The sequence below is a fragment of the Eublepharis macularius genome, chromosome 2 (genome assembly GCF_028583425.1).
Source record: "Eublepharis macularius isolate TG4126 chromosome 2, MPM_Emac_v1.0, whole genome shotgun sequence".
NCBI lineage: Eukaryota > Metazoa > Chordata > Lepidosauria > Squamata > Eublepharidae > Eublepharis > Eublepharis macularius.
This window is the reverse complement of record NC_072791.1, coordinates 24,840,959-24,860,008: the sequence shown is the minus strand read 5'-3', so window position 1 is coordinate 24,860,008 and position 19,050 is coordinate 24,840,959. Positions and strand designations below refer to the sequence as shown.

At 41.1% G+C, this 19,050-nt stretch overlaps 1 protein-coding gene across 5 annotated transcripts in view; it reads left to right on the top strand.

Annotated features, from left to right (window-relative positions):
- Window positions 1-19,050, top strand: part of EML1 (EMAP like 1) — a 177,254-nt gene that overhangs the window by 130,484 nt on the left and 27,720 nt on the right. For 4 of the 5 annotated variants that reach the window (XM_054970602.1, XM_054970600.1, XM_054970598.1 and 1 more), the window contains 7 exons: window positions 2,205-2,231; window positions 6,016-6,145; window positions 12,311-12,460; window positions 13,313-13,382; window positions 15,130-15,240; window positions 16,777-16,872; window positions 18,623-18,757. In XM_054970602.1, coding sequence (XP_054826577.1) covers window positions 2,205-2,231; window positions 6,016-6,145; window positions 12,311-12,460; window positions 13,313-13,382; window positions 15,130-15,240; window positions 16,777-16,872; window positions 18,623-18,757 — 719 coding nt within the window. The remainder of the gene's footprint in view (window positions 1-2,204; window positions 2,232-6,015; window positions 6,146-12,310; window positions 12,461-13,312; window positions 13,383-15,129; window positions 15,241-16,776; window positions 16,873-18,622; window positions 18,758-19,050) is intronic. The other variant, XM_054970599.1, reaches the window with a different exon arrangement.

The following is a 19,050-nucleotide window of genomic DNA, read 5'->3' as shown; positions in this document are numbered from 1 at the left end:
AGGCTGTGACTAATGTTCTCTTAAATGCTAGACGTTTGTCTACCAGGCAGTCTTATGCCCTTAAGTGGGACAAATTTTCTGTGTGGTGTAGTCGCAGGGGTTTGGATCCTTTTGAGTCCACCCTTTCTGAGATTTTGGATTTTTTGTGGGAAGTAAAGCAAGAGGGTTTGGCCAACTCCTCAGTCAAGGTTTATCTGGCAGCCATCTCTGCCTTTCACCCTCCAGTGGATAGAAAGTCTGTTTTTTCCCACTATTCTGCCAAATTATTTTTGAGGGGATTGAATAATTTGTTTCCCCCTGTGCGGGCTTTGGTCCCTCAGTGGTCGTTGCCCCTGGTTCTGACTCGTTTGATGTCTAAGCCGTTTGAACCCTTGGCTTCCTGTCCGCTTCGTTTTTTGTCCATGAAAGTGGCCTTTTTGGTTGCGGCTACTTCAGCCAGGAGGGTTGGGGAGCTGGCAGCGTTATCTTGCGAGCCCCCTTATTTGAAATTTCACCCTGAGAAGGTCGTTCTTCGTACAAAGGTTGAGTTTTTACCTAAAGTAGTATCCCGTTTTCATTTATCTCAGGAATTGGTTCTGCCGGTTTTCTTTCCGACTCCGGCTTCTGAGGCAGAGGCGGCCCTTCATTCTTTGGATGTTCGTAGGGCCATTTTATTTTATTTAGATAGGGTAAAACCATTTAGGATTGACTCTAATTTGTTTATTTGTTTTGCTGGACCGAAGAAGGGTAACCGGGCTTCGGCTCAGACTATCTCTAGATGGGTGGTCCAGGCTATACTGACCTGTTATTCTGCTGCTAACCTACCTTGTCCTTTGCAAGTGCATGCCCACTCCACCAGGTCCCAGGCGTCGTCAGCGGCTCTCTTCAGAGGTGTTCCACTCCAGGACATCTGCAGGGCGGCGACGTGGGCCTCGGCGGATACCTTTGTGAAGCATTATGCGCTGGATATCCTAGATAGAAAGGAGACAGCGGTGGGCACGGCAGTTCTGCACTCCATCTTTGAGTGATGCTTTGGCGTCACCTCCACCCAGGTATTTAGCTTTGGAATCTTCCCATGTGGGACTGCACAGGAAGACCGTAGATGAAAAACAGGTTTTACTTACCATAACTGTTGTTCATCTAGGTCTTCCGTGCAGGCACACATGCCCTCCCTCCTTCCCCGCTAACTCTCTTGGTACTTACCTTGCAGGGGGCGGCGAAAGAGGAACTGAGGGTATGTGAGGGGCGCTCCGCCTCTTAAGGGCCGTTTCGGCGGGAAAGCGGCCGCGCATGCGCGCTGAGAGGCGGGAGCGCCCCCTGGTGGTGTTTAGCTATTAAAATCTCCGGTATCGGCAGGCCTGCGCGTGCGCAGTCCCATGTGTGCCTGCACGGAAGACCTAGATGAACAACAGTTATGGTAAGTAAAACCTGTTTTTTCTTTCTTGTTTCTAATCTCAAGTGAGCCTGACCTTGAATTTGGGTGGTGGTGAACTGTTAGAGTTTTTTTTTTTAATAATCCTAAATATAAGGTGGCCTTCGTAGCAAAATACAGTCTTGTTTTTCTGGTGTACATTAAAAAAAAGTACTAAATAATGCCAAACAAATAATACTTCCAAAAGAGGGATACATTCTGCTGCTGGTGAATAAAAAAAGGCATAGACTATTGAATGTAATTCAGTGGGTTGTTTAGCTACTGAACACAGACGGGCTAGCATTTTTGCCACGCATTCTAGCATGCATCTTACCATGCCTGACGTGTAGTAAAATGTTCCTTGCCGCCTGGCGAGAGGATGCAGATGGCCAGGCTGCTCCGGAGTTGAGAGAGTTCACCCCAGCTTAGCTTGATCTGTAGGGGCTCATTGCTTTCTTAAGCAGCATGAGCCTCTAAAGGCCTGTTCTCAAAATACATTTTATGCTTATACATGCAGTCCTGAGTCCGTCTCCCAGTTGTGCATCCCTTCCGTGGGTGGCTGCAGCTCAGTTCAAACACGGTCTTCTACCCCCAGCCGCTTCCATGAGCATTGCTGTTGATTCTGTCCACAATCATTTTGTTCACATGTTCTTTGCCCACATCCAGGGATAGTTTAAACAGCCTGTGTGGCCAAAAGAATGTATTAGCCGAAGTGGCCGTATGGAGAATCCATAGAACAGGGAATTACGTGAGCCTTACTGTTCTTGAATACGTCTTTATCTAGCACTTCTGTCTCTGTCTCTGTAACCACAAGGGAAGCGTCGTGTGACCCATTGCAAAGGTAGGTGGGCCTCGCTTCTGAAACCTCATAGCTCTCTAAGCAAGCCTGCACTTGTGCCGTGAACATTAAACCAGCGCAGCTTCTTTTAAAATCGAAGTTCTTGCTGAGCATCTACTGTGTTCGAAGCCTCGTAGTGTTTCCTATTCATGGATTTCCCTCTAGACCTCTGGTTGATCTGGTCAAATATAATGGAAATGCTAAGAGAGCTATATGGCGACCAGTGAATGTCTCACTGTGTGATAGTAGTTGCTTGACACCTGGGCTGAAACCGTTTGTGATAGCAGTGCCTGCTCCGTAGTCTGGTCAGTTAGCATCCTAACACGTGCCTAAAAACAGCATTTTGTTCTAGAGTGGTATTGCAGTGCTTGATCACTTCCTGAATTGTCCCCGATAGATCATAGCTTTAGCCCGAGTTGCCAGCAGCTAAATTGTTGCAGCTAACGTATTTCCCCATGTTTTGTAATTCATTATGCTAATGTCAACTTTGTACAGTCTTAGGCGTGTTTATAAATGATTAACATAAGCAAATTATAGCCTATGCGCACTTGATTGTGTGTAAGTGTATAGTAGCTTGTGTGAGTGAACAGGATTTTGATTTGCGGATTTCATACATGGTTTACGAGTGTATAGTATGGTGTGTGAGTGTATAGCAGCTTGTGTGAGAGAACAGAATTTTGAGTTGTGGATTTCACAGATGGTTTATTCCTGCCCAATTGTTTATTGTTCTGCATCTTAGCTATATACCAATTAAGACTAAGTTTTTTAAAAAAAACTATTAATGGTTCTGTTCTTGCAGACCAAATTGTCTACCACATGTAACTTTAATCCTGCAATCCCTCGTGCAAGTGAGGAGCTTAGCATTAAGCTTTTTGCTCTCCTAATAGCATTAGATGCTATCTTTTCAGTGCTGTTTGCAAGCTGTCGGTGCAGTGTTATGAGAGTGCTACGGGTTGCATTAACTAATGTATTTTTAACAATTGGTCTTTCATCTTTGTATCTAGCAGCTTCACCTCCTTAAATCTATGTCTTATGATTGAAATCTGTTCTAAAATACAGATAGAATGCCTGTGTAACTTTTCTGCTTTGTTATTCAAAGTGATACAGACCATGCAAAATGTGTATGTTTTTTTTAAAAAAAACTTTATTTCCCTAGCTCCTCGTGCCTGTTATACGGGCAAAACAGTAACAGGGAAGTCCTAAACAAAGTTACACCCTTTTAAACCCGTGGACCTCTGCTTAGGATTGACACGCTAGTTTCTTGTAAATGATGATTATTCATCCTGATTATGTGGCTGATGGGAAAGTTGGTTTAGGTCAAGGAGGGGGCTGGACTAGAATGTATACAATTTAACATTGTGTTCCTCAACTTTTTGTACAAGAATAATATCATGTAGTGAACTGCTGGTGCAGTAATTACTGTTCCCCACCCTAAACATTTATTTGCTTGTCTTGTGAATATTAGATGTGGGCCAGAAATCTGTCGGCATTTCAGAAGACAACTCTCTCTCAACACCTGGATACAATTAACATGTTTTCAGTTTAACGGGCTGTCCAACAAATTGTAGAACAATAATGCACTACGTAAAATATTTTTCAGTAGTAAAAATTAGCCTTAAAATCCTTAAATCACAATGAATCTGGTAGATATCATGCAGCTGTTCGCTTAACAAAATGCCTCCTCATTCTTCCCTTGCTTGATACCATTTCCTGCCTATATCCCTTGTTGGCTTTAACCATGGTGACCTATGGTTGCCCCACCATGGTTAATGCAAATTGGGTTCTTCCTGAAGTGAGATCAGACACCTGACCTCACTTCAAACTCTATGGTTAAATCCTGGTTAAGATTGGAAACCCAGAGATGTTTACCTAGAACTAGCTGCAGAGCAGATGTAAAAGATGCTGGTAAATGCCACCACAGGAAGGGGAAATTGCACATGGAAGAGGGAGGAAATACGTGAACTTGCTAATCACTCCCATAGTTAGGAAAATGTCAGAGTTATGGCTTTAATGTTAGATAATCCCATAGACTGCTGGTGATGGTGCAGTCCTAAAGAGAGTTATACCCTTCTGAATTAATCGAAGACTGTGAGCTTAGAAAGGTGTAACTCTGCTAAGCACTGTAGTGTAAGTTACTTGAACTTTTCAAAATATGCTGAAAAGTCTATCATTTTTAAAGCTCTGTATTTTTGTTTCTTGATAAAAGGGCTAGAAATGGAGCTACTCGTAATGTAACTGTCCATACGTCTCTCTGTTTTGTCAAGTGTCCATTGTGTTCCTTGTTTTTGTTACTTTCCTGAATGGCAATAAAGTACTTTACTAGTTATTTGCTTTCACAGTATCTTCGATATTATGTATCTAGTGTAAAGTATGTCTTTGCACTATGATTTGATTTTTAAGCCTTTAAACATTCACTTTTAACCCTTTTTTTGTTCTTCCTTTTACAAAATTATGATTACAAGATGCCTAGTTAAACTCTTGATATGTTTCCTTTCCTGGCAAAACTGCATTAAAAAAGAGAGATCTCATTATTGCAACAAGTGGTTACATGGTAACAAATAAGTATGCAATATGTTTTTATTACTACTTTTTTTGTGTAGTAGATTCTGATTGCAGGTGTACTGGTACTTGACAGCCTTCATTGCTTCCACTAAAATAAAGCCTTATTTTTTAAAATATACATTGGCTTTTATTTAATGGCATTTTTAAAATCTTTATCAATACTTGAGTAGACCTAAATTTTGTCACTGATTTACGCAATGTTGTTACTTCTGCCCTTCCGTTTTCCCTACGCCCATGATTATCCCATCTAGTAACTCTGCTGATGTCATTGGCTCCAAAACTACCTGATTTGGATGAAAGCAAGGCTGGATCCCTTGATCTGCCGATGGAGCGACAGGAGGCAGCAAGCTCCGAGTCTCGAAAAGCTTCACCCGCTGTTTGCAAGAAACCCCCTTTGGCATTGCCAGTTTCTAAAAGTCCTAGTCAGACTATCATGTCCTTTCCTAGATCGCCTAGTTTTTTAAGCCCCATGAAGTCCCCAAGTCAGTATTTCCAGATCTGTTATTAAATCCATGCTTCTCCGTCCAGAGAATCTTGCTTATAACATCACCAACTTGGTTCACTCTGGCGTTAAGCAGGTTTAATTACTCTCATCATCAGAGGATCTGTATTTTTGTATGTTTTTCGTTATCTGTGTTGTTGTTATTGCTGTTGCTGTTTAAACATCTAGCTATTTTTTTCTGCATGTACATCACCACAGTTCTTTTAGCCCAACATGCTTGCGTGTATCTCAAACAATATATTCTGAGTGTGAAGTTCACCTTTGCACCAACATGCAGTAAATGTTGAAAATTACAGATGCTGATACTCAGATATGTAAAGATCAAATCAAACTAAATAAAAGATTTTTAAGTGGCATCCCTGTGTTAATTGTAATCTTTACTTTGGGGAGTCTCCCTCAGCTGGGTATAAACATAAGATCAGTTCTTGCATCCAGGCAGCTGTACTTTCTCTCCCCTTTCCTGCTCCCCAGTGTGTAGCATTCACTATGTGTACAGTTGTTGGGACTTCTGTTTCTAAAGATTTTCAAGGCAGAAAGGGGCTCCATGCATATAACTGATCATATGAAGGTTTTTGAAAAAATCCATTTTTCCCAGTGTAACTTTACAATGTCATTAGGCAAGGTTTTTAATCAAATGAAAAGTATTAGTGGGTTGGGATGGGAGAATGCTGGGATCTATGAGTTACTGTGGGTAATTCTTTTCTATTTCTGACCTTTTTCTAGAGGAGGGATATGTTAAAATGTTTCTGCGTGGACGTCCTGTTACCATGTACATGCCCAAAGATCAAGTGGAATCTTATAATTTGGAAGCGAAAGCAGAACTACCATCCAAGAGACTTAAGCTGGAATGGGTGTATCCTTTTTTTTATGGTCATATGTTAAACTGGAAGTTGCTAATTCTTTGCAGCTGTTTAGAAAATGGAACTTGGATCATTTGTTACTCCAAACCAGGCTTCTTTTATTTTTGGGAATGAGTACAATTTCACTAGTAAAACAATCAAATTGGTATTAATGGTGTGAAACTTCTGCTCTACATCTTTATGTAAAGTAGTTAAGCAGCTGCAGGAAAGTTTCAGCTTGAATGTAGCCTGAAGGTTTTGTTTAAAACAAGTTAATTATCACAGGATTAAATTAGGCACATAGTGGAGAAGTAGGACACTATGGTTACCAATTATAATGAACTGAGAACAGGTTTGTTCTCTTTCCTGACAAATCGATGTATTTATAGTATTTGCACAGTTTCTTAGATACATGCAATTCTTCTTAGGGGGAAAAATCTCAGCCAGCAAGATCATTTTTCTGTAAAACGCAGCCATCACTTTGAGTCATGTTCTGTTCAGAAAGGCAGGTTACACTAGATTTTGTTAGCTCCCAGTTCTGTTGTGAATTCTGTTGTTTACCCAGCAGCAGCCAAGCTGTTTACCGCAAATGATTTAGTGTCCTGTAGTATATATGTAGGTTGTTGTGCCTTGGAAGGGTTTTTTCCTCTAGTCTCAGCCAAGGAGCAGGAAACTTGGTAAGATGGGAGCAACAGGTAGGAGAGATGCCCTGTCCCGTACCAGGCCCAGGCCCACAGGACTTCCTGCTTGTGTTCAAAAGTGCCACACAGTCTCATTACTCCTGGACCACAGACTTGTCATGCATGAGGTGAGTAAGAAGGTCTGGCCTTAAGGTCATGGGACATTACTGCCATGCATACCCTATTGTATTGTTTATCGAATGTCCCAGCTGTTGATTGCTTGGACTTACATTGTGTAATCCACCTTGAGTCTCAATGAGAAAGGCAGACTATAAATAAATAAATAAATGTAAAACTTGGAAGGAATTTAGGTGGAGTTTTCACAAACCCGTTTTTTAATTTTTAAAAAAGCTCAGTATATAGAGCTTTCCCTGTGCTTGAAACAAACTATTTTTCAGGCTGCCCTCTCTTCTCAGATACATGGGGCTTGTGCTTGCTGCTCTTAATTTTAATAGTAAAAGGCTGACAGGTTTGATGGGCAGGCTCAGGGGAAGGAAGAAGAGCTCTGGGCCTTCTCTCTGTGTGTCCATCATGGGAGGGCACTGCTTCAGGCAGAACCACACACTGGCTGCACATCACTGGATGCTGGATTATCCGGTGATGTTACAGCAGTCACTTACAAATGAATTGGCTTTTCCGTACAGTTGAGAATCATCACCCTTATTGCATAATGTGCAACTCTGTGCAGACGCAGTCTCAGCAGCTTCACTGTAGTTGCTTCTGCATTGCTGTTTTCACCCACCCACCCCATACCAATTCTTGGTTTTCAGTCTTCCTAATTTATACTATAACCCCGCAGAGCAGCAACTGGTACCATTTCTGTATGGTATCTAGCATACTCTTCGGTGTGAAGCATGCAGAAACTATAGGACATATATAATTGGCTTGCAGTGCTTCTCCTATATTGAATACATAGATTATTCTTAGAAGATTGGGATGCCACCATCTATGCATACTTCTGTTGAGTAAGAAACAAATGGTGCTGGATCAGTGGAAGTAGCATGGCGACTTTGGAAAATCCTTCAGTATTTAATTAGGTGCCTGCCAGCCCCTTTCCGTTTCCATATTTCTCATCTGCACTCTTTCAAAGTGTGTTGGGAAGTGGCTAAGGGCAAATAACTTACCTGATTATTCTTTTGGTTACTAATAAGATGATCCTTAACCATTTTCCAGTTGCTTCCCTGCAGACTTTTTCAAAGCTCAGAGAAGGAAAACAAAATATGGAAAGCTGCCATGGTTATAATTAAGGCACCTAGATTTTTATTTTTTACTGCTTTGGTGTGCCTTCATAATTCATGATAGCTAGAAGAAACAGGTAAACAGAGCCAGGTCAGTTCATCTTTGAAGACACCCCATGTATCATAAAGTGAAGCTGTTGTGTTCAGTGAGAGATAATAGAACATGTACTTCTATCTTACATGTAGGTTATTTCCCATCATGATTTGATTACATTGACCCAGGATTTGCACTGATGGTAGTAGAATGAAATTCAGGTTCATTGCCAAAACACACACAGTGCAACCCCCTTTGCAGTCTTGTTTCCATCTGGCTAGTTAACACTAAGTTAATGAAAGCAGTCATCCTGAACATGCAGAAATGAAATCAATCCTGGTACCAGGCCCGGGGAATGTATTGGCTGACCTAGTGGAGGTCGCTTCCATACAGACAATACATATTTAAATAGCAACTGCTCTTGAAAAATTTTTTTAAATTGCTTTAGCTTCCATCCTAAGCATCCTTAAAATATTTTAAGGTACAGTGTCGGAAAAATACGGAGGATGAAGGGTGAACCATGTCTTATAAAACTGTGAAAATGGAGATAGAGAGCAGAACCACAAGTGACAAAAGGCACAGACTGGACACTTGTCTGCTTCCCTCAAGTTTTGATGGGAAATGTAGGCAGCTTGGCGGAATGTTGGACAAGTGACAGTTGAAAAGTCCATTGGACAGCAGTCAGAGAGCCAAGCTGCGAGACCAGGATGCCTACATTTCCCATCAAAACTTGAGGGAAGCTGACAAGTGTCCAATCTGTGCCTTTTGTCACTTGTGGTTCTGCTGATATTCACCCATATCAGAACACTGCTGCTAAAAGTATGGGCATAATAGTTCACACAGTAATGGGTTGGATTCAAAATCAGTTTCCATCAGTTGAAGGGGAGGACATTTTTTGCCGAATTCTTGTCATTTCCAGAGCTCCTGTTTGCCCTCGTGAGAGTTAGGAAGCAGCATTTCAGGAAGCTCAATGGGCTGCAGTAGAAGGGAAGGCAAGAAAGTTCCATTCTGCTGACGGAAGTGCCTTCCATTAGTGAAACCCTGTCCTTCAATCCAACCCATTGTTCCCAGCCCTCCAAATGATGGCTTGAAAGATTGGGGATGTGTTGTGAGCTTTTGCAGCCTCTACTTACATCCCCCCCATCCGAGCTGTGATTCTTTCCTTCTTTTCTGTTTCCTGGCAAACCATCATTTACTGTTACATGAGAACTGAGCCAGCTGAGGTTTAACAAACCAGAATTTTCCTGGAAACCAGAGATGCAGACTAGGTCATCCTTTTTTAAAGCAAATTATGGTTTGTGGAAACCAAAGCTTGTCTGCAAACTGTGGTCTTCCAAGAGGAAGTGGGTGGGTGAGTCTGAGCACATGGAAGGAGAAGCATGGAAGCTTACAGCTTGGGTATAAACCGAGCCTACATGTGCAGTACACCAATCTTTTCCAGGAGGAAGCATCATTTTTCTTTGTCCATTTCCTTGGAATGTTTGCTGCTTCTCTTTGTGAGGATGAAGTGGGCACCAACAGAAATTAACTCCAGAATATGCATGGCCTGGCCTGCTTATTCATGAGCTTATTCATCTAGTCCTTTGCTTGCTATAGAGCCCTCCCTAGTTAGGAGTGCCATGCATCTGCCAGCTTCATGGAGGCATCCATTTCGAGTGACATGCTCTGCTGCTTGGGACAGAAATCCCAGCCAGCAAGGAGGACAGCTCCATTAAGTTCAAAGTCCTAACCAGCCAGCAGGTCTGATGTTCTACATCACACCATATTTCAGGGAAATACTTGTTCATCTTTAAAGAATATTAATAACAATTAAGTGCCATCAAGTTGGAACCGACGTATGGCAACCCTTCATGGGGGTTTCAAGGCAAGAGATGAGCAGAGGTGTTTGCCATTGCTTTCCTCCATGTAGCAACCGTGGCCGTCCTTTTTTTTTTTTTTTAATAAAATTTTTTATTGGATTAGATATCATTTAGTTTCAAATTACAATCAATTTCCCTATATCCAAATTCTAACCCCCTCCCTTTCCCCCCCTTTTGTTGACTTCCAACAGTTTTCCAACCCTTTGTCCCTTTTCCCTTACTCTTTTTAAATTCCTTCTATCTAACAAACATATACTTTCACTTTCTTCTAAGCTTATCTATATATCTATATAACACAATATTCTTTCTGCCTTCTTACTTACTTTAACAACTAAATAATAATAATAATAATAATAATACCTGACTGAGTAATATCTTTCTTTTAGTAATAATCCTTTAACTATTTTTAGTACTCTATACTCTATCTTGTAATCCCTTCTTCAATATGGGACAAACAATTTATCCCTTTTTACATATTTTCAAAATACTTCCATAAACAATACATTCATATAAATCAACAATTTAACTTATACTCTATATATTACTTTTTCTTCATATCTTATCTTCATTCTGCTTTAATTGTATTATTATATTACTTCAATTATGCAACTATATAATTATCATCAAAAATCGTCAACCAATTTGACCCATATATATCTTCAAACCAACTCATTCAGTTTAGTACATTATACAATTTTCACCAGCAATAATATTAATTAGTCTATCCTTATAATTAATTATTTTCTATTGTTATACTATATATAATGGTCTAATAAAATAACTGCTTAGAAATTCACATTTATCTCTCCCCCCCCAGTAAAGTCACCTCCCTCTGCATTTAATATATTTCAGTAGTTCTCAAACTGCCACAGTTCTCCTCCCACTTCCCATTTCTTGATTAGATATTGTTTCAGCTTCTCCCAGTCCGTGTTAAACTGTCCTGGATCAGAGTTTCTCAGTTTTCTTGTCATTTTATCCATTTCCGCCATATACAGCAATTTATATATCCAGTCCTCGAAAGTTGGCACTTCTTGTACTTTCCATTTTTGCGCATACAAAAGTCTGGCCACTGCTGTCATGTAAAATAACAATGTCCTGTGTTGAGCTGGAATATCCTCCATTCCCAAGTTCAGTAGCAGGAGTTCTGGGTTCTTATTAATTTGAAATTGTAAAATCTCACTTATTGCTCTTATTATTTCCCCCCAGTACTGCCTAGCTACCTCACACGCCCACCACATATGGTACAAAGATCCCTCATGCTTTTTACATTTCCAGCATTTATTAGACATATTCAAATTCCCTAGCGCAATTTTCTTTGGTGTCATATACCAACGATAAATCATTTTATAGACATTCTCTTTAATGTTAGTGCATGTCGTAATCTTCATTGTATTCTTCCACAAGTATTCCCACGCCTCCATTGTTATTTCTTTATTAAAATTTATGGCCCACTTCACCATTTGTACTTTGACTATTTCATCTTCAGTATACCATTTCAACAGTACTTTATACACCTTAGAGATTTCCTTCTTATCCTCTTGTAAAAGTGTCTGCTCTAATTCCGAATTCTCCATTCTTATCCCACCCTTCGCACAGTCCGAATTGTAGAGATCTCTGATCTGTCTATACTGAAACCAATCATAGTTTGGAGACAACTCGTCCTGTGTCTTTATTTTAAGTTTAGAAAATTCTATTCGGGTTATCTCTGCAACCGTGGCCATCCTTGATGGTCTAGCCAAGTACTAACCATGGGCAATCCTGCTTGACTTCCAAGCTCTAATGAACTTGAGCTAGTTTGGGCTCTTCAGGATGCTTTAAAGAATATACCTTCCTCAAAAATAAAGACTGTATTAAAGGTATATAAAGGAAAATACTGCCCCATGGCGCAGAGTGGTAAACTGCAGTACTGCAGCCCAAGTTCTGCTCACAACCCGAGTTCAATCCCTGCGGAAGCTGGGTTCAGGTAGTCGGCTCAAGATTGACTCAGCGTTCCATCCTTCCGAGGTCAGTAAATCAAGTATGCAGTTTCCTGGGGGTAAAGTGTAGATGACTGGGGAAGGCAATGGCAAACCACCCCATAACAAAAGTCTGCCAAGAAAACGTCGTGATGTGATGTCCCCCCCCCGTGGGTCAGTAATGACTCAGTGCTCAGGGGACTACCTTTACCTAGGGAAAATACCTTCCCTGAAATTGCCCCAGTCAGTGACTCCGTTCTAGGTCAGGGGCATTGAACTCCAGCTATCCCTGAAAAGGAAACTGGTGAATACTCACAAGAATCTTGTCCCTCTGGAATTTTTACATTTCTGAAACATCCCATTTAAGGTCACATTTGATTTTTGAAATGTTATGTCTTAACTGAGACCCTCAGCTATGGATACAGGGGTCGGGACTGTCGCAGCAACCTGTACCTTCTTCCAACGGGTGAAACTGTCTATTTCATTGCATCGGTTGTTGTATTATACAACGTTGAAGAGCAACTGCAAAGACATTACACCGGTCACAATGACGATGTGAAGTGGTAAGTCTGAGAAAATCAGTGCCTTTAACACAGATCAGGCACCTTAAACCAGACAGACAAGCTACTCTAGTGTAAAGGTGGATTTTTTAACTTCTGAAAACAAAAGTTCTAGGGCTGCGTCAGCACCAATGCAAATTCCAGACTAAGCTGCACACCAACTCATTCATTTTAAATATTTGTGTTTTGCTTTCCTGTCTGGAAGGACCCAAACAGCAAAAAAGTACAATTAGCCAACAGAAGTGAGCAAACGATATCTTGGACTTGCCCTGGATTTGTTTGGAGGCTGGCTCCTCGAAGGGCACTAGCTGCAAGCCACAGGCTAAGAACCTAACAGGCCAAAGGCCCCTTTAGTTCTTGCCCTCTGCTCATGCCAATGGTTTGCACTTCTGGCAGTACCCAACTGTTATTGATACCTGCAACAGGAAGGGGAGAAAAGAACTGCTGAGATGTTGTGCAGCTGGTTAAATGTTCCCCTAGCAATTCTCCCGTTCTAAGTGTTACAGTTCCGTTGCTACAGATGCAAATACATTTATAAATATATAATATAAATAAACGTATAAATATATTTATGTAGAGCTTCACACACATTTTTTTCGCTGGTTCTTAGGGCAGGGTTGTCCTACCCTGATGAGGAGCTGATAAGACTCTCTTGCCTAAGGCCACCCGGCAACTTCATGGCTGAAGTGACATTTCAGTTGGGGTGGGGTGGGGTGGCCGCAGCATTCCTGGCTCCCGGCCCCGTTTTAGAAAACATCAAGCCTAAAGATTTCTGCAGTCTTTTTTTTTTTTTTTGGGCTTGCATTGTTGACAGGGGCTTGTAAAATCTGAGCTTGACAAAGCTTTCTTTTGCAGCCTAGCTGTCCACCCCGACAGGATCACCATAGCAACCGGCCAGGTTGCAGGAACGTCTAAGGATGGAAAAGTGAGTCGGCCCAGTGGTTCAGATTCAGAGTTTTGGTTCATAGAAACATGTGTTTTGATCAGAATCTCACTGTAGCCCTCTGTGGTGGTGCATGGCCCTCAGCAGAAAGTTTTGGGGTTGTGTGGGGGAGAGAGATCTACTTGGGAAAAAGGAAAGGTGGGAAAGATCCTCTTATGCAAGTTCATTTCATCTGCCTGTCACTAGAATCCAACTTTTACCTGTTAATCCTTATTGCCTGCAAGTAGGAAGCTGGACTTCTCAGTTTCTTGCTTCTTTTAAAAGAAAGTCTTGAGTACAGGATGATCTTGTTTAAAAACTTTCCTACAGCTGTACTTGGGAGGCTGCGTCCTCTGCTGAGGCTTTTTCATGAGCTTCAGCTATTGTTGCTAAAAAGGCTTTGTATTCATTTCATTTAACTAGAAATACGGCTGCCTTGCTTCTAGACAAACCAGCCCTCTGCATTGCCTGCAGTTGTCAATAAGCAAATATACGGACTCTGTTCGTCTCCTGTGTGCTTTGCTGTGTTTCCAAAGGTTGCACTCTAGTGGTTCCAAAAATGCATTGCAATCTTGATGAGAAAATAAGTTTTCTCAGACCCATCTGTTGCCCTAGAGGGGAACCCCAAATGTAAGTTAGAGAGGCAGTTCATTTATTTGTTTTTTTTATTTCAAATTTCTATTCTGCCCTCCCCGCGAGCGGGCTCAGGGCGGATAACGACATATCATGAGTCGACTGTTGGAAGCACTGTTTGAACTGGATTTTTGGAGGTTAGACTTAAGTTGTCGGAAGGCTGGATTTTTGAAAATATATTTTACTATTTTGTTCTGTTGTTAGTGTGTATAATCTTTCATTTGTAATAAAATAACAGAGTTTCAAAATGCCTTGCACAACCTGGCCCAGTGATTTTACAACAGTCCTACATTTTTGGTTGATACTATTATTTCCATGGAGGGGAAGGGCAGACATGTGAGATTTGAATCAGTAATGTGTTTGTTCAGAGCTTATTCTCTTCGCCGTGTTACCATTCCTACTGTTCACTTCTGCCTGACCTTTGCCATATGATGAGCTATACATTTAAGCAAATAGCTTGCAGCATGTTGAATTGCTAACTTTAATTTACACTGAACAAAATCTACCTTTATGTGACCTTTTGTGGAAAAAAGACTTAATACAAAATGATTTTCTATAATCTCCTCTCTTTCTTTGGAGGTTTTAAAGCAGAAGATAGATGGCCGTCTGGCAGTAAAGGCAGTAACCTAGGCAGATCATGAGAGGGAGGTCAGGAAGGGTTACATCAGTGCTTAGTTCTCGTGGCCCCTTCTTACCCGCCCAAGATAAAGCCAATCACCACTTTGGGGTCAGGAAGCAATTTTCTCCAGGCCAGTTTGGCTAGGGATCCTGCCAGAGTTTTGTCACCTTGTGAGCATGGAACAAGGGTCACTGGGGGTGTGATGGGGGGAGGTAGTTGTGAATTTCCTGCATTGTGCAGGGGATTGGACTAGATGACCCTGGAGGTCCCTTCCAACTCTGATTTTGATTCTAATTTAATTGCGGAATTCGTAACTGGGAGCGCCTTTCTCACTTGCTCGTGATTCTGTGAAGTAGAGCTGTCCCTCTTACAATATATTAAATAGTGCTCAAAACGTCAGAAGTGCATTTTCAGTTCATTTCACATTCTTCGGGCTGTGTGCAAGGTTATTTTCCCAGCTTGACCAGTTCTTCTAAAAAAATTGTTCACTTCCTTCAGCAATTACTGCCCCATGTCCGGATTTGGGACTCCGTCACTTTGAATACTCTGCACGTCATTGGAATGGGGTTCTTTGACAGGGCTGTCACTTGCATTGCATTTTCCAAATCTGTGAGTAACATTTTATGTCTTGTTAAATTGCTGAGTGTGCTTTCAAAGACAGGTGTATACTTCTAAAGATTAAGATCAGTGAATTGGATCTAGACTACATTTTCTGTCAGCACTTCCCTCGCCCCCGACACTGGAACCTACTGATCTTTCCTTGGAAAAAGCTTTGTTTATTCCAAAATATGAAATAGTTCTCTCACTCATGTTTAAGTGTCTTGCTTACAATGGATAGACTTGTGTAGTTCTTTCTTGCTGGTGCAGCTGCCTACACGGCGCTGCAGCAATGGGGTTTTCACGTGGCAGGTGACCCTGCAATTTCCCTGCCTAGGCAGTGGCAAATCTCCCTGCCACACCACCAGGGATCTTCAGGGTTGTTGTTTTTTTAAAAAATTAACAATTAAATATCATATTCATATTATAAACAATATATGTGAGAGGTCCTCTGAAATTCCAGCATTGTAAACTTTTATCCCTTTCTGTTGCAGAGATATCTCTCCTCAATGAACAGGGCTAGAGACTTTTTTAAAAGGCTGGGATTTCAGAGAACCTATTTCACATATTGTTCTAAAGTTATGATATTCAGTTGCTCATTTAAAAAAAATCCCCAACTGAAAATCCCTGATGGTGTGGCAGCATATATAAAGTATTCAATGTAGCAGTATTCAGTTGGGGATTTTTTAAAAAAGCCCTCTGGTGGTGGGGAGGAGGACATTGCCATAGAGACAGAGAAAATGGTTGCCATGTGGGTAGGGAAATGGTCAACTTTCCCACTCGTGCGCTAGTCATTCAGGCTGTTCTGTGATCTTTCTCCATACTTCGGCAAAGCAGGCTTGAGGAAGATAGGAGAAAAGTTGGGGAAACCACGGAAGGTGCATGGATGCGCCATAATGCTGTGGGGATGCAGGGGGTGGGGGAATCTGCTTTCCAACAACTCCCAACCTGGGGTAAATAACCCATGTGAAAATGGCTTGTGTCTCCGCCTTAATGGCATCTGTCCAATCATCCGTGCGTGGACATTTTCCCACGCTCTGTTCCATTCCTGCAGGCTCTCCCAGCCCCCTGGAAAAATCCTCCTGAGGTTGTGGGAACCATTTAGAAGAACAGTGGTGTAGATTGGTGGTCTTGAGTGAGGCCAGACAAGGGGATGAAATCAACCTATCTCCTCAATGGAGCTGTGTTTGCCAAAGAGGAAGGAAGAGCAATTTCACACCCTTGTCCTTCCTTACACCAGGACTCCCCAACCCCATGGTGATGTTCTTCTATGTGAGTCCTGCATACCTAAAGATAGTTTTTCTAGGGTCCAGAAGGGACTGCAGGAACAGAGAGAAACGTGGGAAAATTTGATGTATTCATGCACACAGGGAAGGAGCCTGCCTCTTGCTTTCTCTACCCACTTCCATGAAAAGATGCCATGGTATTCTGCTAGGTTCAGAACTTTCAATTGGGAACTAACAGTATCGGTCATTTTATGGTGATCAATAAATTACTTAACTTGTGTAAGTGGTTGTGTGTTACGGAGTCATTAATGTTTTATTTCAGAACGGAGGAAGTAACATTTGTTCAGTGGATGATTCCAATGACCATATGCTTTCAGTGTGGGACTGGCAAAGAGAAGAAAAGCTTGCAGATGTCAAGGTACTGCGTGATAAGATGTTTACGGTGCTGCTTGATATCTGAGGGCTTCTTGTGAGTAATTGCTCTCTGTTCCCTTGCAGCTGTTTAGTTCTCTTGCATTCTCAGCATTCGTGATTTAACTTTAATCGTCAGTTCTTGTTTTCATAGGGAGGGGAATTAAGTAAAGCTTTTCACTTTGCAGCCAGCCAAAATCACTACTCATTATTTTTATTGTTTTATGATTATAGTAGTGCAATTACAAAATATCAATTATTTTTTTAAAAAAATTTTAAAGCTTCCCACTCATACTGGGAACTTCTGATTTGATGAATGCTTCACGAGAATCCTGGACAGCTGCTAGAAAAACAGGAACTAACTAATTAAACTGGAAGGAGAAGAAAAGGAAGCAAATTTAAAGAGACAGTAGCTTTTAAAAACTTGAGTAACACTTCCTGTCCATATTGGATTGCCTAGCATTGCAGTTGCATGTGGGATTTTTAGAAGATCGCCACAAATGAGGCCTGAAAAAGATGGAATGTCTCTAATGACATTATTTATACTGGGAGAATAAGTAATGGCAATTTCAGACTAAATGGCTAGTGTGGGAAGGAACCTAGTTTATCTGCCTCTGGGCTGAACAAGGAAGCTAACTCTGACAAACAGCATACTCTTGTATCAGTTATTTAGTTCAGACAAAAGTGGATTGACAGGAACTTGGTGAATGGCTCTGAACAGCTGTTTTTGCCTGACTGGAATAAGGAGTATGGAGGGTGATTAGAGTGGAGCAAATAGTGCTCAATAGAGCCTCTTTCCTCTTTAAATCTTACTGAGTTCTTCTGAGATTCTAGTCACAGAGCTGCCAGTACTTTGATGTTGAAAAAAGGCATATGATAAACAATGCAGTACTAAGGAGATTTACATCCTTCTAAGCACATTGACGTTAATGGATTTAGAGAGATGTAATGCCGCTTGGTGGTGGAGAGTGCCCTCCAGTCATAGCTGACTCATGGCGACCTCTGGCGGGGGGTTCATGGCGAGAGACTAACAGAGGTGGTTTGCCATTGCCTGCCTTTGCAACCCTGGTCTTCATTGGAGGTCTCCCATCCAATGACTAACCAAGGCTGACCCTGCTTAGCTTCTGAAATCTGATGAGATCAGGCTCAGGGCATAATGCCATTTAAGTGCTTATGTTCTGTTTCAGCATTTCTTCAACTCTGTATTGAGTTCTTTCTAATGTTATGTTTTTGTAAAACTTGTGTTTATTTACCCTATGGCATTGTTTATGAAATTGTCCGTGATACTGACTGTACTAATCTCACACTGTGTAATCCACCTTGAGTCTCCATGAGAAAGCTGGACTATAAATGACAAAAATAAAATAAAAATAAATAAAGACTGCACTATAGATCTAGCAGATAGTTATGCTTGTGCAGAATATCAGTGCAGGTTCAGCCTAATACTAGTAATTTTAAAAACTTCTTTGCTTGATCAAATCTTCTAGTAGTCATAATCATATATTTTTCTTGACGAGTGAAGTTACTGAATAAATTTAAAGCTTAGAGACAAAATAAGACATGGAGCTTCCTCCTAAGCCTTTATGCATCAAGTAATCTAGCCTGGATCGATTTGTTTTCTTTTAATCAAAAAAATTCATTATGTGCATAATTTGTTCCCAGTAACCTAAAGTTATTCTTGGCACTCCTGGAAGATGTCTATTAGCATTTTCTCATGTTGTTAGCAAAATCCTAAACTAATTTTTATCATCTTCTAGTGCTCTAATGAAGCTGTATTTGCTGCTGATTTTCATCCTACGGACACTAACATAATTGTTACATGTGGAAAATCACATCTTTATTTTTGGACACTTGAAGGGAACTGTCTGATTAAAAAACAAGGATTATTTGAGGTAAAAACACTATGTTTTCAATGGCTTTTTTCTAGGAACAGTATGCATATTAGAATCCTGGAGCCAAATAATTCTCTGGCTAATTTAAATCAATATATGAAATTCAACCCCCTCCCTCTGTTTTTGGACCCCCTAAAGATTGTGAGGTCACAAGGCTCCAATGATGCCAAGTTGACTGAAGTCATCTGCTGGAGTGTAGATTCTAGATGCAAGCAATGACTTTCATGAACCACCCTGACTCCATAGCTACCCTGCAGCAAGCAGTCCCCCTCTTAAACGTTAAGCCTTGTCAG